This window comes from Botrytis sinoallii (genome assembly GCF_014898435.1).
Source record: "Botrytis sinoallii strain Bc 23 chromosome Unknown BSIN_008, whole genome shotgun sequence".
Lineage (NCBI taxonomy): Eukaryota > Fungi > Ascomycota > Leotiomycetes > Helotiales > Sclerotiniaceae > Botrytis > Botrytis sinoallii.
Window position 1 is genome coordinate 1,214,763 of NW_024066035.1, and position 19,438 is coordinate 1,234,200.

At 35.2% G+C, this 19,438-nt stretch overlaps 3 protein-coding genes across 3 annotated transcripts; 2 read left to right on the forward strand and 1 right to left on the reverse strand.

The window, feature by feature from the left end:
* Positions 1-457: 457 nt before the first annotated feature.
* EAF02_005362 (uncharacterized protein) lies at positions 458-3,543 on the forward strand (the record flags this gene model as incomplete). The annotated part of the gene is made up of 3 exons (XM_038901410.1): positions 458-503; positions 719-1,021; positions 1,073-3,543. The coding sequence occupies 3 exons, from the start codon at positions 458-460 to the stop codon at positions 3,541-3,543; spliced, it is 2,820 nt and encodes a 939-aa protein (XP_038758750.1).
* A 1,082-nt stretch (positions 3,544-4,625) lies between these two features.
* Positions 4,626-6,429, reverse strand: EAF02_005363 (uncharacterized protein; the record flags this gene model as incomplete). Its single annotated transcript, XM_038901411.1, has 4 exons — positions 4,626-4,705; positions 4,763-4,859; positions 5,063-5,653; positions 5,815-6,429. 4 exons carry the CDS (start codon positions 6,427-6,429, stop codon positions 4,626-4,628), a joined length of 1,383 nt encoding a protein of 460 aa, XP_038758751.1.
* A 2,152-nt stretch (positions 6,430-8,581) lies between these two features.
* EAF02_005364 (uncharacterized protein) lies at positions 8,582-10,069 on the forward strand. The gene is made up of 4 exons (XM_038901412.1): positions 8,582-8,803; positions 8,859-9,373; positions 9,410-9,471; positions 9,534-10,069. The coding sequence occupies exons 1-4, from the start codon at positions 8,672-8,674 to the stop codon at positions 9,749-9,751; spliced, it is 927 nt and encodes a 308-aa protein (XP_038758752.1). The 5' UTR covers positions 8,582-8,671; the 3' UTR covers positions 9,752-10,069.
* The last annotated feature ends 9,369 nt before the right edge of the window (positions 10,070-19,438 follow it).

Consider the following 19,438-nt stretch of genomic DNA (forward strand, 5'->3'; position numbering starts at 1 on the left):
CCTTGTAACCGCCAGGGTTAATTTCTTCAGCGCTTACTTGCAGAGCTAGACAACCACCACCATACAGGTAACGAGGCTTATCATCACATCAAACATGGGGTCAACTATTATGGCAGCGGCTATGTATCTTGAGTCCAGCGGTAGTATCATGCAGTCTCACACATCGTACCTGAAGAAATGTGACGCCATGTATATGGCCCATGAGCCGGCTGTTGGAGAGACTCTATTGGTTTTCAAGGTAACATTGCGGGGGTCGTCTGGTGTTGCGTGAGCATATCGCTGATTTCTCTTGATGGAAACTTTCTACATCATTGTTTCTTTTTTTCCTTCAGTTTTCTCACGTATTTCCTTACCGTCGAGTTTTTTCCTCGATTTTTTCTATTTCATTTCTTCGATCAGTATCATCAGTGCCATGAGTTTCTTTGAAGTTTATCTTAGATTCGTGTTATAATGATGTATGAGACGCTGGACGACTCGGAAAGTGATTTGTTTCCATCTTCGAGGTCAGTAGAATCTATTTCTGGTTCTTTTACTTCTCATACATATGCCACCTGAATCGAGACCATGACTTAGAGCTTTGGTGTCCAACAGTTTGAGTGACTCGAAGAACTATGACCTCAACTCTTCTATCATCACAAGCATCATGAAGTTTCAAAATGCTCAGAACAATTTGGAAAATGTATATACACAAACAATGCTGACATCCCCATTCCTACAGTGTTTCCCAGAATGGCAATGTTACCATTGAGCCTCTTCATACTCATATACGCATTCTCGACTTGTGTTAATGCTGAATTTTCTTTGCCATCTCAAGTAAAAAGTTTTGTTCCTTCGTGCGCTCAAGTTTGCTTTGAGTCCTTCGTACAAGACAACTATCCAACAAATGTTTGTGGCGACACACCTACGTTTGACTGCTTATGTGAAAATGGTAGCAAGTCTACATACACGGTGGGAGAGGGGGCAGTACAATGTATAATGTCAGAAGCAAGCGTGGGCTTCTGTAATGGAGATGACTCCTCTAGTAAGTCATTGTCGAAGTTTGCTCGACCGAGGTTTCTAATTTGTCCTGCAGATGATACAGTACTAAAAGCATACAATATGTGTAATTCCGACAAGAATGCACTGCCAAACACACATAGCACCCTTACAGCAACTCTCGTTTTACAATCAGGCTCCGCAAGTATCGTCCAAATTGCTCCAGTGGCAACGACAAGTGCTAGTGATTCTGTAGCTACAACTTTACTCACAACTGTACCTACAGCTACAGCTACCGCTACAGCTACTCCAAGTTCAACCACGAGTCCAAAATCATCGACAGGGGTGACACAACCGGCAGCTGCCACGAGTGCCTATTCATCACCGGAGAAGAGTAAGCCAGTACTATCGACTGCGCAAATAGCTGGAATTGTGGTAGCAGGAGTTGGTGGTGTCGTTTTGGTAGTTGGAGCTATATTGCTATGTGCCTGTATGAGGCGGAAAAGGCAAGCAAATCGAGATAGTGGATATCTCCCATTCCAGCAAGAGCCTTCTTTGAGCATCAAATCACAATCTCACTTCGGTATTACGAAGCCAATGGCGCCATCACCAGCTTCCATTTCAACCCGAGGACCAACACCAATAGGTCCATTTTTGGGGGCTCGAATGCCTCCGAGGGGGGGCCAGCTAAGCCCCGATCCTTTCTCTCAAAGGAACGCTAGTCCAGAGAATATCGGTCTTGCCATGACTTCCGAGAGCCCCCAAAACAATTTGCTAACCCCTATGGGTTACACCGAAGAAGTATTCCAACGTGGCCCGTCTCCACTTTTGCCCGAAAGACCAGCTCTCACCCTGCAGGTTCCTTTCCAGCGAAAGCCCAACGAGATCCACACTGCTGCCTACCAGCAACCATCAAAATTCACGGGCAACAATCGGCAATCTATGGATACACAATTCGAAGATGAAGATTCATGCAGCACAGCTGTAGCATCCGAAGCACCATGGAATGCGGCCTCCTATGGGTCCATATCAAAAGACAAGGTTCTCCGAAAGCCTGATCCCGCATATTATCAATCACCTCGTCTCCAAGGTGAGCTCTCGCCAAATGAAACAGAGCATATTATCGATTCCTACAAGGATCCTTCAGTAGAGCCTGACTTCTACGTACGCCCCCTTAATCTCCAAAGAAACTTTTCACAACCGCGTCGGCCCGAAAATGCAATGAAACCTTCTGTTCAACGCAATCCATCTGCCAAAGATCCTCTTAGAGCAACCTCATCTGTGTACTCGGCAAAATCTCACAACCGTCGACCCTCTTCAAATGAAGTCGAGAAGCTAAACTCACTCATGCAATCTAACCCCTCATTTCGCCGCGTGCTAGGGAAATCCGCATACAATCCCGTAGGACCATATGATCAAAATCGTACCTCTAGAGCTTCGATAGGGTCTATGACATCCTTCGAAACCATGGATTCTATCAATCCTGAGCCCCAAGAGCTTTCTGGCGACACCAATCTCAGCCCTGTCGTCGAATCACCCACTGACAAATCAAACGTCATCGGTAAATCACCAGTCAAATACCCCAAAATCAAGGGAAACCCAAGCAAACGCCATTCTCGTACTCGTACCCGCACATCGATCGTAACAAATTTCCCCGCACCACCGCCAATATCTATCGAGTCACCCATCCGTCCCCCTACAGCATATAGTAATAAACCATGGCAAGAAGCCGAGATCGCCGCTCAGAAAACGCGCATGGCATCTCTAGGACTATCACCCGGAAACTTTCTCTCGCCAGGCTCTCACAACTCTGGCATCACTATTCGAAAAAGTAATGACTTTTTCAGTCCCACTGATTTAGCTTCAAGAAGTCCTCCACCGCCAATACCATTACCCTTACCACCAACTTCTAAACAGAGGGATATGAGTCCAAGAACTGCCAATGGAAGTGGGAGTAAAAGAAGCGCCCCGCCGCCTTCTCTAAGTCTCGCCACTTCTCCAGATTCAACACAAAAATGGAGAGTCCTTCCCGACACCAACACTAATATTAACACTACCAACCCCACCACTACTTCTTCCCACCAACAAACCTCACCAACCGTCGTATCTCCACACTGGCGGCCACAAATACTCACCGGGATATTAAGAAAAGATAGCGTCCAGTCCTTACACAAACCCGCCACCAACGTCTCATCCTCCAACACTAATCCCTCCCAACCACTCCCCGTCCCCATCCACGCCTCCATGGACCCCGAAGTATCCTCAATCTACAGCCAAGAAACACGCAATTTCACATTCGATCCACGTCTTACTCAAATGACTACCATGTCGGAAATAAAAGCTCAGGGACAAGCTCCTCTTGATTCTTCGAACGAAGATATCAGTACAGTTAAAGATACAAATATGAATGGTCAATCAGTCGTATATACCAAAGACGATGGATCAGGTGAAACGATCACTGTTAATATCGATGGAGATAATCCCAGTGGTTTACCAAAGACGCCGGGTTGGCTACCGAGATTGACGCCCACGAGACGGGGAAATGATTTATTCTTGAATGTGCAATAGTGTGGCACATATACTATTCGAAGAAGTGGGGATACGATAATGTAAGCGTGAAGGCAAGTAAGAGGAGGGCGTCGGTTCATTATTTTAAACTATATCAGTAGATATTCTCCTTTTGTGCTCAATTTCTTTTCCTTTTGTGGTTAATCTTGTATGATTATGAGTATGAGTATGAGGTTATGCGTCGTAGGACGAATAGGATGGAATGGGACAGGATCGATGCTGGATCAGGCATTGTCAGGAACGGATCTCACGTTCTTCATTTCTTTTGTTAAAGAAAATACCCAAGTCAGGAATGCAGGATATGGAGTTACAGAAAACATTGTAGGAGTTAAAGCTGTTACAGGGAGGGGCGTTACTTTTGGTGTTACAATGTACTTGTAGGAAAAGGGCCCGGGGATTCTTTGCATGTATTCAAAGCGAAGTCAAGCCATGAAACTTGGGGGACATATTTGGGGTCTACTGTATTGGTAGTAGCTATTTAAATCTTGATCTACCAATGTGGTTACACTTCTTATATTAATGGTATTGCTATCAATGTAGCTGTGGCTCGACGACAAAATTAAGGTGAAGACATGAATGAATGAGAAACAAATTAAAATAGTTCCAATGGAAGGAATGACAGGAATTCTGATTATGACCCCACGTGAAAACATGAATTAGAGAAAAACAGAATGGGAACGATTAGAAAGGGGTCAAGTTGAAGTCGGATGACGACTTCGTGAGAGAAACACAAACGCAAATTTGAATATACCGACCAGATGCATTTACCGTCCCAGGGTATCTCGTAGCTTCGTAAAAGTCGGTACATCCATACCAGAACCCCAGACTCCTGTATATTCGCGAAATACACCAATTTCCCTGGTTTAACAGCCCGCTTGTGTGCGAAAAGAGAAGAATTATAACATCCATATTTCGATCGGCTCGCTGAGTACATAGGGAACGCAATAGAGACGTATGATCGGAATTGCTTGGTCGACGGGCTAATCCTGCCAGTGAGTAGGAACCACTGGCTCGACAGCCTGTGTTTCCAGATATCATATCAGCCTATCCATCAGTTTTCGTTTGTCCGTTCGAGAATGTGCTTACATATGGTCTGATTCGAAGGGGTCATCGGTAAATGATAGCTCATTCATGATGCTAGGAATTGGTCTGGGTTTCTCGTCTGTGCCATGGGATTAGCTATGTGCAACAAGTAATACGGCGAATACTGGTAACTTACCAAAAGAGGATGAAGGACGAAGTTCTTGGATCTTCGATTGCAGGGTTTGTGTGTCAATTTTAATCTTTGGAGAGGAAATGGTAAGACGGGATTCAGCCTGTAGATGTAAGTGTTCGGGAGATTCATTTGGCGAAGGGGAGGTTTGGAGAAGAAATTGTCTCTCTGGATGCATGCCTTGATTGAGAGCCGACACATTAATCTCGCTTTGTGGATAAACATCCTGTACCGTTGAGAACGTAGACTTTTTGGAAGAGATGCTTGAACGTTGGCTAGATGGGATAGGCATTGGGAATTATCGACGAAGCCTTGTCTCTCTGGGTGTATGCCTTGGTCTGAAGCAGATAAAAGGGCCTCGCTTTGTGAGTGCATTTCTTGTAATGGTATAGGCAATGGAGGAGGGCTTGAATTCTGGGCAGATGATTCAAATAATTTAGCAACGCCAACACCCTTCTCCACATCGGTCGTAACATTCATCTTAGATTCAGTCGGCGGGATTTGTAGATCTTTTCTCTTGCGAGGGTACAGGAGGGAGGATATTTGGTTCTGGATATCTAAGCCCTCCGCTTTGCTCTGCTTTTTCCTCTTAAACAACAACGATCTCTCACCTCTGACAGGGCTGACGGGGGTACCTTTTGCCACTGATTCCCATTTCTCCAAAGTTACTGCTTTCTTAAGGGGTTTGGATTCTCCTACGGAAGTAGCGAGTGAAATATGTTTCGAAGTGGTCATGTTAGCTGCTCTGTTTGCCATTGATTCTTTATGCTTACGACTAGCAATTTCCGCCCATGATTCTTCAATTGGACTTGATGGCTCAGGGTAGTTGTAGGCAGGGACCATGAATTCTCCGCGCTTGCGACTGGAAGGTTTCGTACACGACACTGTAGTCAGTGTCTTGAAATGGTTAGAAGCAGGAACTTTCAATTGCATATAAATGGGGGCGGGTAAAAGCTACCTCTTCGTCATCTAATGATTCTCTAAGACTATAACTTGATGCAAGAGAAAAAGCTCGGCTTTTGGACTCAGAAAACATGCTCGGGTTTCGAATGGAATACGATTGGTCTGTAGTAGGAACTATTTTGAACGCCCCGATCCATAGGAGTATCTCCGTAAGGAGACGGTCTATAATAGAACCCTCTTGAGGCGCCTTCATCAGTGGGAGAGCCTCTACGAGGAGATTTTCCATAGTAGGAGCCCTTTGTAGTGTCTTGGTCTCTATGACGTGGAGATCGAGATCTATAGGAACTGGAGCTTGATACCTTTTGGGCCGAAATAGAGGAAATAGAGCGGCGGGACTGACGGGACTTGTGCGGGCTTTGACTGATATAGGAGCTTTTGGGCTTCTGGAACGCGATCGATGGTGATGGAATACCGACGGGTTCTAGGAATGGAACGATAGTGGTCGTCAGGCTTCTGGAGCGGGACCGAGAGCGAATACGACGGGGGGGCCGACGAGTTTCCAATGGGGAGCGGGAACGGAAACGATACTCATTGTTTCCTTCTTGCTTGATTGATCCAAATATGTAAGACGAGCCTTCGGCACGAAAGTGAGGAGGGTCCTCATCGTTCTTTTCCTGCTTGAGTGGACTTGAATTATAAGTTGGAATTTTGGTGCGAGAACCCAGAGGCTCTAGATTGGCGTTTCCAGCCATCTTCTTTCCCCTGCGCATTGTAACTAGATTCGATTAATAATTGATTTTCTGTTAAAGGCAAAACTGCTATTAGTAGGTAAAGTAATGGTGATCGAAGTGGCAGAAAGCAACTTGAATTTAGCACTGTATCTCCTGGGAAAAGAGAGAGTCAAGACAGATGATCTTGGAATGATATTGGTTATGAAAGATTGTTCTAACAATTTTCAAAGGATTCGAAGATGCTGTGGAAATATTGTGTTTATTGTTGTTTACAAATGTTGTGGAAGAGATCTTGGTGTAGATATCGGAGGTACCTCGGGAAAACAAGGGTGATTGTGTCTGTCCCGACTCTCGAGAGAGAAATAGTCCTCTGATGGCTGTGGCTGAATAAAGTTTTCCTATCAAAACTTATTACTACTGAGCTATTCACCAGCATGAACATGAACATGAAAATTCGAATCCAGCATTATTATCCATCTCATCACTATCTAACAATGTCATGGCTTTCAAAAGGTTTGGTCAAGAACTAATTGTAAGATTACATTGAGCGACGACAAACATCTAGGCCTCGGTTACCTACCTATAGGGGAAAGGGAAGATTGCCATGGAGCCTCAACTCATGTGTCTAATAGAGTACCTGAGAGTACCTAGCACCTGCCTACAAAGTGGAACCTGACATAATATCCTGTCCAAATCTAAATCACATTCCACCAATCAATGTATTCTTTGGCAACACTCTACCTGGGTCAACCTAGGCTACGGAAGCGACTTGCATGAATGATCAATGATCAACATTTTATGTCTTCAGCCTTACAATAAATTTGGCAAGACACCGACAGCTGTCACAACCTGCTCGCAAACCATCCAACAGGATTTGCATACCCCATTCCATTATAGAACTTTAGTATTTTGGATTGTCTTCATTATGGATTTTTTTTTCGTTGCCCCCATTGTTACCTCTATCGCTCGCCCCCAATGATATTCATGGATATGAAGGACGCAAGGCTTGTTTTCAAGTAATCTTCATTTGGCAACATTACCATCCTCTGTGGCCCTTAGGATCTTCCTATTCTGCTCTCCGAAGATGAACTATATTTGTGGTTGTCCAGTGCTGCCTTTCCTTTCGCATGTTCACTTCTACTCGGGCATGTGTCTGACCTGCATATGCCCCTCGTAAATGCCTCTGCAAGCCTCACAAGTATGCTTAATGGCAGAGATGATGCGTAGATTGCGTATCTCTCATTTCCTGTGACCAAGAACGGCCAATGATAGTAGCAGCTTTGTCTTGGTTTGAGTTTGGGGCATCCGACAGGCTTCTCAGATTCAACGAGGCCGGCGGTCAGTGATCCATCATAAATCGGGATTAACTTCCTAAATTTACCAAGATGGATTGTACCAAGCGATACTTTCTACATGCTTTCGATGGCTGATTTGGCTAAAACCTGGTCACTCCTACATCCCAGCGATTCTTCCTCGTGGGTGATCGCACTTTTGGCAGGAAAGAAAAAGCCGGAGCTGTCCCAGACTCTTTGAGTTTGGGTGTCATGATTGCATTCAGCCCTTGACAGCCGGTATTTACATGGTTAATGTTTGCCGGCATGCAGACAAGGATCAGAAATCACGATCTATGGGAGTTTTTTACGTAGATGCCTTTACCAATTGTACTATAAATCGCTTTTCGAGCCGAATTTAATGAGTGCGGTCACATCTGTGGTAAGATGTGTCCTTCTTATGGAGTTATTCCGGCTGATTCTACATCCAAGTGTCATCATATTCAAGTCTTCCCGCTCCTCTTATACCTGTGGTCACAGATTCATGGTATCTCACCAACTGCAGATTCTTGGAACGGATTCCATTAGGCCTAAGGACAATTTATTATGCGAGCAAAATCCTTTCAGTCTGAGAATTGACCCTTGAAATTGAACTACCGCTCTTATTCCTGGACGGCTAACTTACCCAAGATCCCGGTGTACCAACTTGCCACCTGCATCACCCTAGTGGTCAACTCTTCTCTCATCCTATAATGCTTTCTTAGCTAACAGCATTGAGCTCCTTTTGCAAATTCTGGGTAAATTACAAAGTGGCCTTGAGTTATCACAATTCCATCCACTTATATCAAAGATACTTCTTTGATTCATTAAGCGACCTAGTACTCTCTATCATCATGGCTAGTCACCTCTTCTGGCTACAGGATTGCCTGGTCTTCCGTTTGTATCACTTTTAATACATTTGACAATTTAGAATCCTGTTAAAAACTCGAGTTTCTTCTGGGTACTTAAACATGGTAATGATTAACAATGAGATGGCAAACAACATGATGAGAATTGCAATGGCAGGCTCAGGCGGCTTGGCACAGATTATCGCTCATGAGATCAGCAAAACTGTACATCCATTCATTATCTTATCGAGACAGGTCAGTTGACTTCGGCACATCGATATCTCTGAACAAATCTAACCAGTATCTTTAGGGTCGACCAGATCTAGAAACACAAGGCTATCAAGTGGCTGTAGTCAATTATGACGACCAAGATGATCTTCGCTTTAATCTTCGAGGAATAGATATAGTCATTTCCACGGTATCTGGGAACCCTCAAATCAACCTCATTGATGCCGCCGCGCATTCCCGCGTTCAACGTTTTATCCCTGCAGAATACAAAGATAAGCTAGGCGGGCGACCAACGAATGACCCCTCAGATCGTGGAAGGGCTGCAAGCATTGAGAGACTTCTACATTGGGCTCACCACCCCCGTCATCGAATGCAATATACTGTTTTTGGATGTGGGGTCTTCTATGAACGATTCGCTCCAGGAGGCCTAGCTTCAATGGGCATCAGCACTTCAACTGCACTCGGCTATCAAGGTTCTTATCTCATGAATATGGAGACAAACACAGCAGAAATAGTGGAATATAATACTATGGGCCAGGCCATTTCAGTATCAATGACATCTGTAAATGATGTGGCACGGTTCCTCGCAGCAGCTCTGTATTTAGATCAGCGGATATGACCGACAGAGTTCAGAATGCAGGGAGACCGCAAAACTGTAACTGAAATTGTGCAGTATGCAGAAGCTATCAAAGGACGTAAGTGCTCTTCTGTTTATTTTTGATAGCACCTCTGAAGCAAATGCTAACAAGAAGAGCAGAGCAATTTGTAACGACAATAATTGTAGCTCCAGAACTAGCGGCAAATATTCAGGAAGCAGCTTATTACCAAGACAGTGCTAGAGTTAACCGCTTGCAGGAGCTGTCTGCTACTGAGGAGAGAAGATACGACTCCTCGCAAGTCAATCTGAATTCATTGGTCAACGTCCAGACAGTTTCATTTTGGGACTGGCTGCGAACCCACTGGGCACCTCAGTGAACTTTACACTAGCTTGTGATGCAGGACGTATATACAGCATCAAGATCCCAAGGACTTCAGCCTCAGAAATGAGATTATATGGTCCGATATGTAGGATAATTACTGCATGGGGACTTCACTCAATCTTGGAGTACTGGACCTAAACGGATATAACCTACGAAGACAGAGGGGGTGGATGCGGGGTCACGAGGACCGAAGAAGCAGGCAATATCATCGCAAGCGAGGATTATCCACTGACTCACACTTATGTTATGGACTTATTTCCTTGATTCTTATCTGTATTTAGACATGTTACTTATCTAGACAAATCTTCTCTTGTGAATGTGACGAATATGATCAGGCTTTTTGTCCTTGCACTTTGATATGCACTGTGTTGCACATAGACAAAGCTCTTGAACTATTTTTCTATCACCAGTATCTGGCTAATTGAAAAATCACTCCAAAATACAAGTACCACAATAATAATGAGATAGCTGAATAGCATTGATGGGATATTGATGTTGTATCAATGGAATGATCCCTTTCACGCCTTTCTCCAGAAAATATTGACCTCGAGAATTGTTCTTGAGTGTTTAAATCGAGGTGGATGGGGCTGTGAACATTTACACAGGCCCTCTTTTGATGGATCATGACTGTTTGGCGGATAGATCATAAGAAACGGAAAAAAGAGATCATTAAATTTGTTTTCTTGTGGCAGCAAAAGGAGGATAGTTCAACGACCGTACTATTCTAGTAGTAAAAATAGGTTTATGTACATAAACAGACAGATGCATCAACTTACTACTGTAGTATTGTTCAAGAACATCAGCACCAGACTTCTATATGTTATCTCATCCTCAGACCACACAGTGATTACATAATTTTTGGCCTTGATTTCGAGGCAGAGGCCTCCCGAAGGTTTATCATTGTAGAGTCTGAAACAATTTGATTCCGGCTTTGATGTGAAAACCAACAATTTGTTATTTTTCGACTTTTCAATTAAAGATTGTAAATCATTCAATAGTTGTATTACTTTGGTATAGATTCAATATATATAAATGGATTTTTTTATTATTTTGATATATTCTTTATTATAATAACTTTATTCAATTATATATATATATATCGAAAACATATATTTTTGAAAACCAATATTTTATAACGATGATCATCCCTTTCCCTTAATCTATCACTTCTACTCATTGATCTATATAATTATATATATCCTAAAGATCTCTTTGATTCTAATAACCCTATTGTATTATTTATATTTCTATTAGTGTTGTTTTTATTAAAAAGTAAGTAGTCAGATACTATTTTTTAGTGATAGCAATAGTATAATAATTATTTCTTTTTTTATGATATATTGAGATTGCTTTTAAATATAGATAGAGTTTCCTATATGAATTGTAAGTAAATTCAAATAAAAGTGAAGTAAAAGTGAAATGAAAGTGAAGTGTATATTTAATATAGAGATTGAAAATCGATTCAAAAAACAAAAAAAACTTTGTTGTATTTATTCTTACTGATTTCTAGAAATTTCTGTTTCTTTTTATTAGCTTTTGCTTAATTTGTTATTAATATCTATTATGTTTTACAAATATTTATTAATTTATAAGAACTTCTGTGAACTTTTATTATCTTCTGGGAACTTTTTATATATTCTGCAAACTCCTGCTATCACTTTGAAGTATTGTATTATATCAGTATATCTTCAAAACAAAAAAAAACCGATAGATATTTTAAATGGGCCAAATCTAGAAAGCTTAGGGATAATTGTGGGATTGTGTTAATTGTGTTTAGTATACTAACAATATTGATGATTAGATTAGATGAATATATGAAGTAAATTTATAAAATTGAATTAAAGGATATGCTTGTGATAATCAAAAAAAAAAAGGCAAATAAATATATTAAAAAGCAAGAGGAGCTTATTAGATTATATCTTAAAAGAATCCTTTGATTTTTAAATCCTATTACTATTCGAAAACCCAAGTTTATGTAAACCCAGATTCTTTGTTATTTAATTTATAGAAAAAGCAATACTCTTTATTTACTAAAACCAGATTTGGAAAGAGTTTGATATTTTATTTGTTTTTTATTTTGATAGAAAAGATTACTCTCCAAATAGTTTTATTATTAAAACTTGGAAAGGAGCAACTCGAGGATATCAAAAAGCTTTCTGGAATGTTATTCTGTTTTTTGAATTTCGAATTATTAAAAGAGAAAATTGATATAATTGATCAAATCCATTAATTGAAGTATATATATATCCTATTAGGCTTTGAACAGATAGCTTTATCTAAATTTAGGGATACACTCGCATCTCCTGAATTGGCAATCTAATATTGGGCTTATAGCTATAAATAAATATTATTTTATTTTGTAATAAAAAGAATTTCGACCTAAATTTATTATATTAGGTTAGTTATAGTATCTTTTGCTTTAAAGAGTTGTATAGTTTGGATATACTATTACTTTGAATATAAAAAGCCAAAAGATAGTTTTAGAAAAAAAAGGATTTTGAAGATTAGACTTTTAATTATATCAAATATATATTATTTATATATCCATCAATTATCTAAATATTTTGCTAGCGATAGTTCTTATTCCTTTCAAATAAATCAAATTCTATAAGTCCTTATACTATCTTTTAGATAATACTATTAATAAAAACGGAAATCTAATTCTAGAAAAGATTTCTAAAATTATAGTATTTGTGAATACTAAAAACGAAACTGATATAATAAAAATATATCTTCAAAATATTTTTTTGGAGAAAACAAAGGGTAAAGATGTATTATTTTTTATCGAAATAAAGAATAAAAGCTTTAGTATTATGGAAATCATTATTTCGTTTTATTTAAAGGTTGATGTAAAGAATCGAGAGATAAGATATAATAAATTCGCAAAGATGATATTAATTGTTTATATTACTACTGCTATTATTACTTTTATTATAGATATTAATATCTTTAATATAAATCTAATTATTCTTTAAGATATAAGAAAGCAATTGATAATAGAGATCTGATAATAAATAGAATAAAAAGAAAAAGAATTAGAATATATTAATACTGTATATGTATTCATTCCATATTTTTGCTTTAATTCCAATAAATATTATTCTATAGAAATAGAAGAATTTAATATTAATATAAACAAAACTTCTATTTCAATACAAAAGATAGCGGAAAGACATTTCTTACCATCCTATCAAAAAACAAGATAATTGTAAGCTTTACAAGCTCTAGAAAATCAACTAGATAACAAGAATTCGGTAAATGAAGAAGAGACTAATATGGAAACCGATATTGAAGATGGTATTGCTAGTAATAATATAATATACTTTACTTTACAAAACCAATATATTTGAATAAAAACTGAGATAATTCAAAAAGCTAGTATTTTTTCTATTTAATTGGCTATTTGCAATAGCTTATACTATAAAAAGACATTCCTCAATTATCTTGAGGAAAATCTTTTAGTAATAAAAGAGAAGAGAGAAAGTGTTCCGCTAGAAAAATATTACAATAATACAATCCAGATCTTCTCTCTATCCCATCTAAGCCACTAAATAAGATTATATCAGTATTCAAATCCCGAAAGAATACTTTAAGTATATTTGTATTAGAGTTATTGGAAAACTGGTATAAAATTGAAGTATCAAAAATAGCAACCAATCAATAATAATTTGTATTACTAAATAGTTACTTTATAAAGGAAAGTATATACTAGAAGATAATGGATTTATATTATCAATAGCTGCAAGTTCAATTATTTGATTAATAGAATAAGTTGATTCTAGACAAATTATATAAAAAAGTCCCCAATTTTAAAATATAACGATATTTTGATTAATATAAAAATAAATTAATATTTTTGTTTCAAGGATTTTATTCCGAAATTGAAAAATTATATATAGTATATAAATAAATATTAATTGAAGTAAAAAAAATCAAAAGAAAAGCTAAATAACAAAAGATTACTTTAAAAAAAGTACCAGAAATAGTAATATTAGCTTTAATATAAGAATAATTGAATATAATCTATATAGCTTTGGATAATATTCTTATATACTAAATACTTTAACAAAACTAATTTAAAAAAGAAAATAAACCTAATATTTAACCTCGAGTTCAAATAATCTAATCAGATAGTTCTTTAATATTAAATAAGGATATTAATATTTCTTATATTAAAAACAATCAATTCGAGATATTAACTATTCAATCTGAAATAATAGCATCTTTAATATCTATTCAAAATACAATATCTATACAGAGCACAATGTTTATAAAAAGTATATTAAGATAAAAAACGAATATCAATATCATCACCACTTATATTCGAAGACCGAATTGTTATATCAGGTTTATTCTTGTTTATTAGTAGATTCGACTCTTTGATTTCCATATCTTCCCTATTTAATAAATTCGGATCTATTTTTTCCACTCTCCCCTTTACCTAATTTAATTAGTTTTTCTGGAAGTGTTAATCGAGATACAAATGATTTCTTAGCTCGACTTCGACAGAGATATAGGTTTCTAATTCATTAGGTTGAAAAAACTCAATCTAATGAAGTAATACCAGAAACACAATTGAATAATGAAATAATACCAGAGATATAATACCATAATAACAATAATAATAATAATAAAGTAATATTAGAAATATAGATTGAATTATAACCATTTATGATACAGTTTATTGAGCTTCTATCAACTTCTATCAATTCCTGTCAAATCATGGGCAAATAATAACTCAGCGTTTTTTTGATAATAAATAAACGGAAAAAGCAATCAAAATAAATCTATTTGATATTTAACCCTGCACCATTATTCTACTTTAATCTATACAAAGCTATCAACTCCTATCAAATAAATATTAACTCATTTCACATATCATATAGAATATCGTATATTTGGAATCTAATTCATATGCAAAATATCGAATATAATGAAGAGGCCATTGTAGCTATCGCTACTCAACTAGCAAAAGACTAAATGCGTAGTGAATTTATCCGCCCTCTATATCTATATGCCACCCCTCCTCCTCTTTCTGTATTTATTTATTTGTTGAATATTGATGTAGAAATATTGCAGTCTATATATTCCTCGAATAATCACTACATTACAACTATAACTAAAAATCCATCTTTTATACAACCACCCAACTCTGGCAGAGCTTTATCGATTGTTTCGAGTCAACAAGACTCTATCACGCCACCTTCTATCAATAACTTATTATTCCATACACCAATTACCTCCCATACAACTACTTTTTGCCTTATTGAATACATTCTTTGAATATTTTAATAATAGGTTTGAATACAGAAATGAAAATAACGAAAAATCTGATGTTGGAGGTAAAGAAAATAATAACTCGAATATTGGCAATACTGATACTACAGTAATGTTACTGCTCAGTATACATTAGATACTACTAATACTAACAACAATACTGCTGCCGCATACCTGCCAGAAGAAGCTGAAATAAAGCATATTTCTAAAAAGGCTTTTAAGGAAATACAGAAAGGCTGTATAGTACGCCGCCTATAGCCTTGGAGTAATATCAAATCTAAGGGCTAGTTTGGATGTACAAATCCACACTGGATTCGCTGAATATTCTGCTCTTTTTGAAAGTGGATTTTGAATTTATATTTGAACATCAAATCGCGAATTCTGTTAAATAATCCGTATTTCAACAAATTTAATATATTTCGAAATAAAAAGAAGATGGATTATTCTAAAATGATACTAATAATCCGTGTTTTCACCAAATTTGTATAGGAAAAACAAGAGCGCGGATTGAAAACGAGGATTAGAAAAAGCAGTCCTCATTTTCAATCTGACAAATAATCCGCGTTTTTATAGGCTCTTATAGGCCTTTCACCCTATATTCATATAGTATTATAATGATATTAATACTTCAAATACCTAAATTTATAGGGTATCTTTATTTTTCTTCAAATTGTCTCTGATTTCGATTTAGATTACTTTATATTTCTATTCCCTATATACTAGAATATATATAGCTTAGTTTAAAAGTAGATTCTTCAATATTCTTTCTATTAGAGCTTTAGATTCTATTAATAATTTAGATTGTAAACTACCTTTTCTTATTCATAATGAGCGATAATGAGGTTGATAATTCTGAATAGTTTATTCCTATCTTGATTTATATTTAGCTACTATTATTAGCTTTTTTTATTGTATCTAATTTGAAAAAAAGAACTGATACTCCTAGTGAATTTAAAAGACAATCTTTTTTTGATTTTAAACACTCTCAACATTATCAAGAACAATTATATATACCTCTATGCACTTTTCGACTTTTAATCGAGTTTTATCACAAAAAAAACAAAGCTACAATATTCTCAATATACTTCAATTAATCAAAAGCTATATGTATTTCTTATATCATAGGCTAGTGTGGAACTATATGTAGTACAACTAAAGCCTTTTCTTATTCTGAAGAAACAATTTATAGATACGAAAAACACCTTATATAAATCTATTTATTGGTTTATTCTAATATACTTTAAGATGGTTTTATTAAGTTTTAGATGCTATAATGATATTATATTTATTAGTAATAAAGTTATCGGATTTAACTATACAATTTGCTTTTCCTTGAGTAGTAGAAGATGAAAAATATTATATATATTTTGTGAATTGCCTAGAAGCTCTTGATGGTACCTTTATTCTAGCAATGGTACCTTTCGAAAATCGATCTGCTTATTTTAATCGAAAAGGGTATATTATACAGAATGTTCTTGTAATAGTTACTTTTAATTTACAATTCTGCTATATATTAGCTGATTGGGAAGATTCTGTAAATAATCAAAAAGTACTTTTAGATACTTTAATTTCAAAAGATTTATGAATTCCAAAAGGTTATTATTATCTAGGTAATACAGAATATATAAATACTGGGCAGATTCTTATTTTATTCAAAGGGGTAAGATATCATTTACAAAAGCAATTGGGATTCAATAAGATATTTAAAATATTAAAAGAACTTTTCAATCTTCGATATTCTTCTTTACAAAATAAGATTAAAAGAATTTTTGGAATATTCAAAATGCGCTTTCCATTTTTAATATAATAACAAAAATACTTATATATAATTTAAATATATATAGTTTATGCTTTGTGTGCTTTATATAACTTTATTCGATAAAATAGCTTTGAAGAAGATTTATTCGAAGTTCAATTTAATTATATTATTGATTGTATTTTAAGCATTATGGATAATATAATAATGAATTCAAGTAATAATGAATTAAACTTTATTTCATTACAATCTATAAACTATTTTCGATAAGGAATTGTAGAGGCTATATAAAGAGATTATTGTAAAATGAAAAGAATTCGAAAAGTGTGAGAGAAAGAAAAGCAATATTGTATTAAAATAGAATTTGATAAATATATGTAATTAGATAGAAAGTAATCATTAGGGTTTCTTTATTTATTATTATCTTCTACTATAGCTTTTAATGTTTTTTTGAATTCTTTAAAGAGTTGAGAGAGATCTTCTTTCTATTCTGTATAATGGAGTAGATTCTAAGTTTGCTTATATCTCACCCTATCTTTAGAAATCCAAATCCATGTTTTTTTAGATTATAGCTTTTATTAAAGATTTACTATTTTTCAGGTTCAGAAAGCTTGATATTATTTTCTCCCTCTAGTTTCAAAATATCAGAGCTTTAAGAAGCAAGATTTCTTTAAATAGTAATATTGTTAACGATTAAATATTTTATAAGAAAGTTTATTAGGATATAAATATACTTTATTAATATATTAATAATTTGATATAATAATAAGTGAGGGATAGTAAGTGAGAAATGGCTAGAGAGAAATGGTTAGTGAAAAAAAATCAAAATAAATCTATTTAGATGAATCTTTTATTTATAAAAAATCTAAAGATTCTTTATTAATTTTTTTGTTTAGACTTTTTAAATTAATTATAAATTGCTTTATACTAGCTTTTCAAGCTTTAATCCAAATCAAAATCCCAGAAAGTCTAATTGTCTAAACTTATATATTAGTATTTATAGAATTAATAAATATTATATCTTTATATTTATTTTAATTCTTAATTAATATTCAAATCTTTCAAATCAATCTTTTTAAGCTTTTTAACTTTATTATTCTTTTCTTTATCATCAGATTCCTTCTTTTTCTCTTCCTCTTTCTTGTTAATATCGATTTCCCAATCCTTAAAATCTATTTTGGAATTATCTGATTCAGACTCTGATATAGAATTATCGTTATTTTAAATAAGGTTTTTTACTTTTAATACTTTTTTAAATAAAGTTAATTAAAATCAGATTTTTATTTGGATCCATGTACTGGGATTATTGCATTTCGATATTCAATTGAGTTTGTACAATTATTTTATTTTATCTATTCTTCAATACCTTTAAAAAATTAGAAGTTTTGCGAAGCACTTTCAAAATATAGAAAATCTAATGCTTTTTTCTATCTTTCTCTTTTTCGACTTCTAGTTTTTTAGGTGTTATTCTTGCCTTTTGATTGTGTGTATTTCTAGCTTTTCGCTTTTGCGAATATTCTTTTTGCTTTTCCTATAGCTTTTTTTTATTAGATTTAATTATTACTGGCATCTTTTTAATTCTTTGAAGCTTAGAAGAGATTCAATATTATAAATATAACGCTTATTATTGTTATTATTATTATTATTTCTAAAAGTGTGTTGTTTATGCTATTTATAATATTTTTGTATTCGGAATAACTATATTCTATGAGAAATAAGTAGTATGATTAATTGAATTATGTGATATATGATATATTAATTCACAAATATACATTTCTAAACATTTAATTTTTCAATGCTTATTCCTTTCACCTCTATTCTTAAAGCTTTTTAGGTATGCACTTCTTGAATATTTGAAACCTTTTCTATAATAGATTGAAATAATTCAAATCTAGATTTTAAAAACATTATATTCCAGGAAATCCTATAGTTGTAATATAAACTATAAATGCACTATATAGGGAAGCTATGTTATGTACTAATATCGAAAAGAGATTAACAAATTATATGAACAAGGGAATTCACTTCAAAAGAATGACTTCAATATAATGGCTACTGTATCAAAGGTATTTAGGCGAATGCGAAGGAGACTAGCTCTTTCAGTAGTACCTATATAAGGCCTACTACTTCCCCTCATTAGCTAGCTCTTTAAACAGAATACAATACAGACATTTAGGGGCCTATTAATAATAGTGGGAACCACGTCTTCCGTATTCCTGATCTTATTATTGAACCAATACTAATTAGTAATATCACAAATTACTTAACTTATTTATTCGAAATATTTTCTCACTTTTACTTCTTTTATTTCCTATTGTTAGTATTATGATATCCCGAGGAAGCGCTAGCATTAGCTCTAAGCAAGCTGACAAGAAACCTGATACTAACAAGAAATCTGTTTTATTTGATCAATCCACTAGTATAAAAGGATTTATCGACATGACAATTAATAATACTAATCCTTTGTAATAGAAGTTCAAGACTTCTCTTTACAAAGATATAATCAATGCTCCTTCTTATCCTCCTACTCCTTTTAATCCCTATATTCCTGATAAAGCAATAGCTGAAAAAAAGAAAAACTCAAAAAACTGCTAAGGATTTGAAGTTTAAAGGAAAATCTCAGAACTATTCCTTTCCAAAAGATCTCAA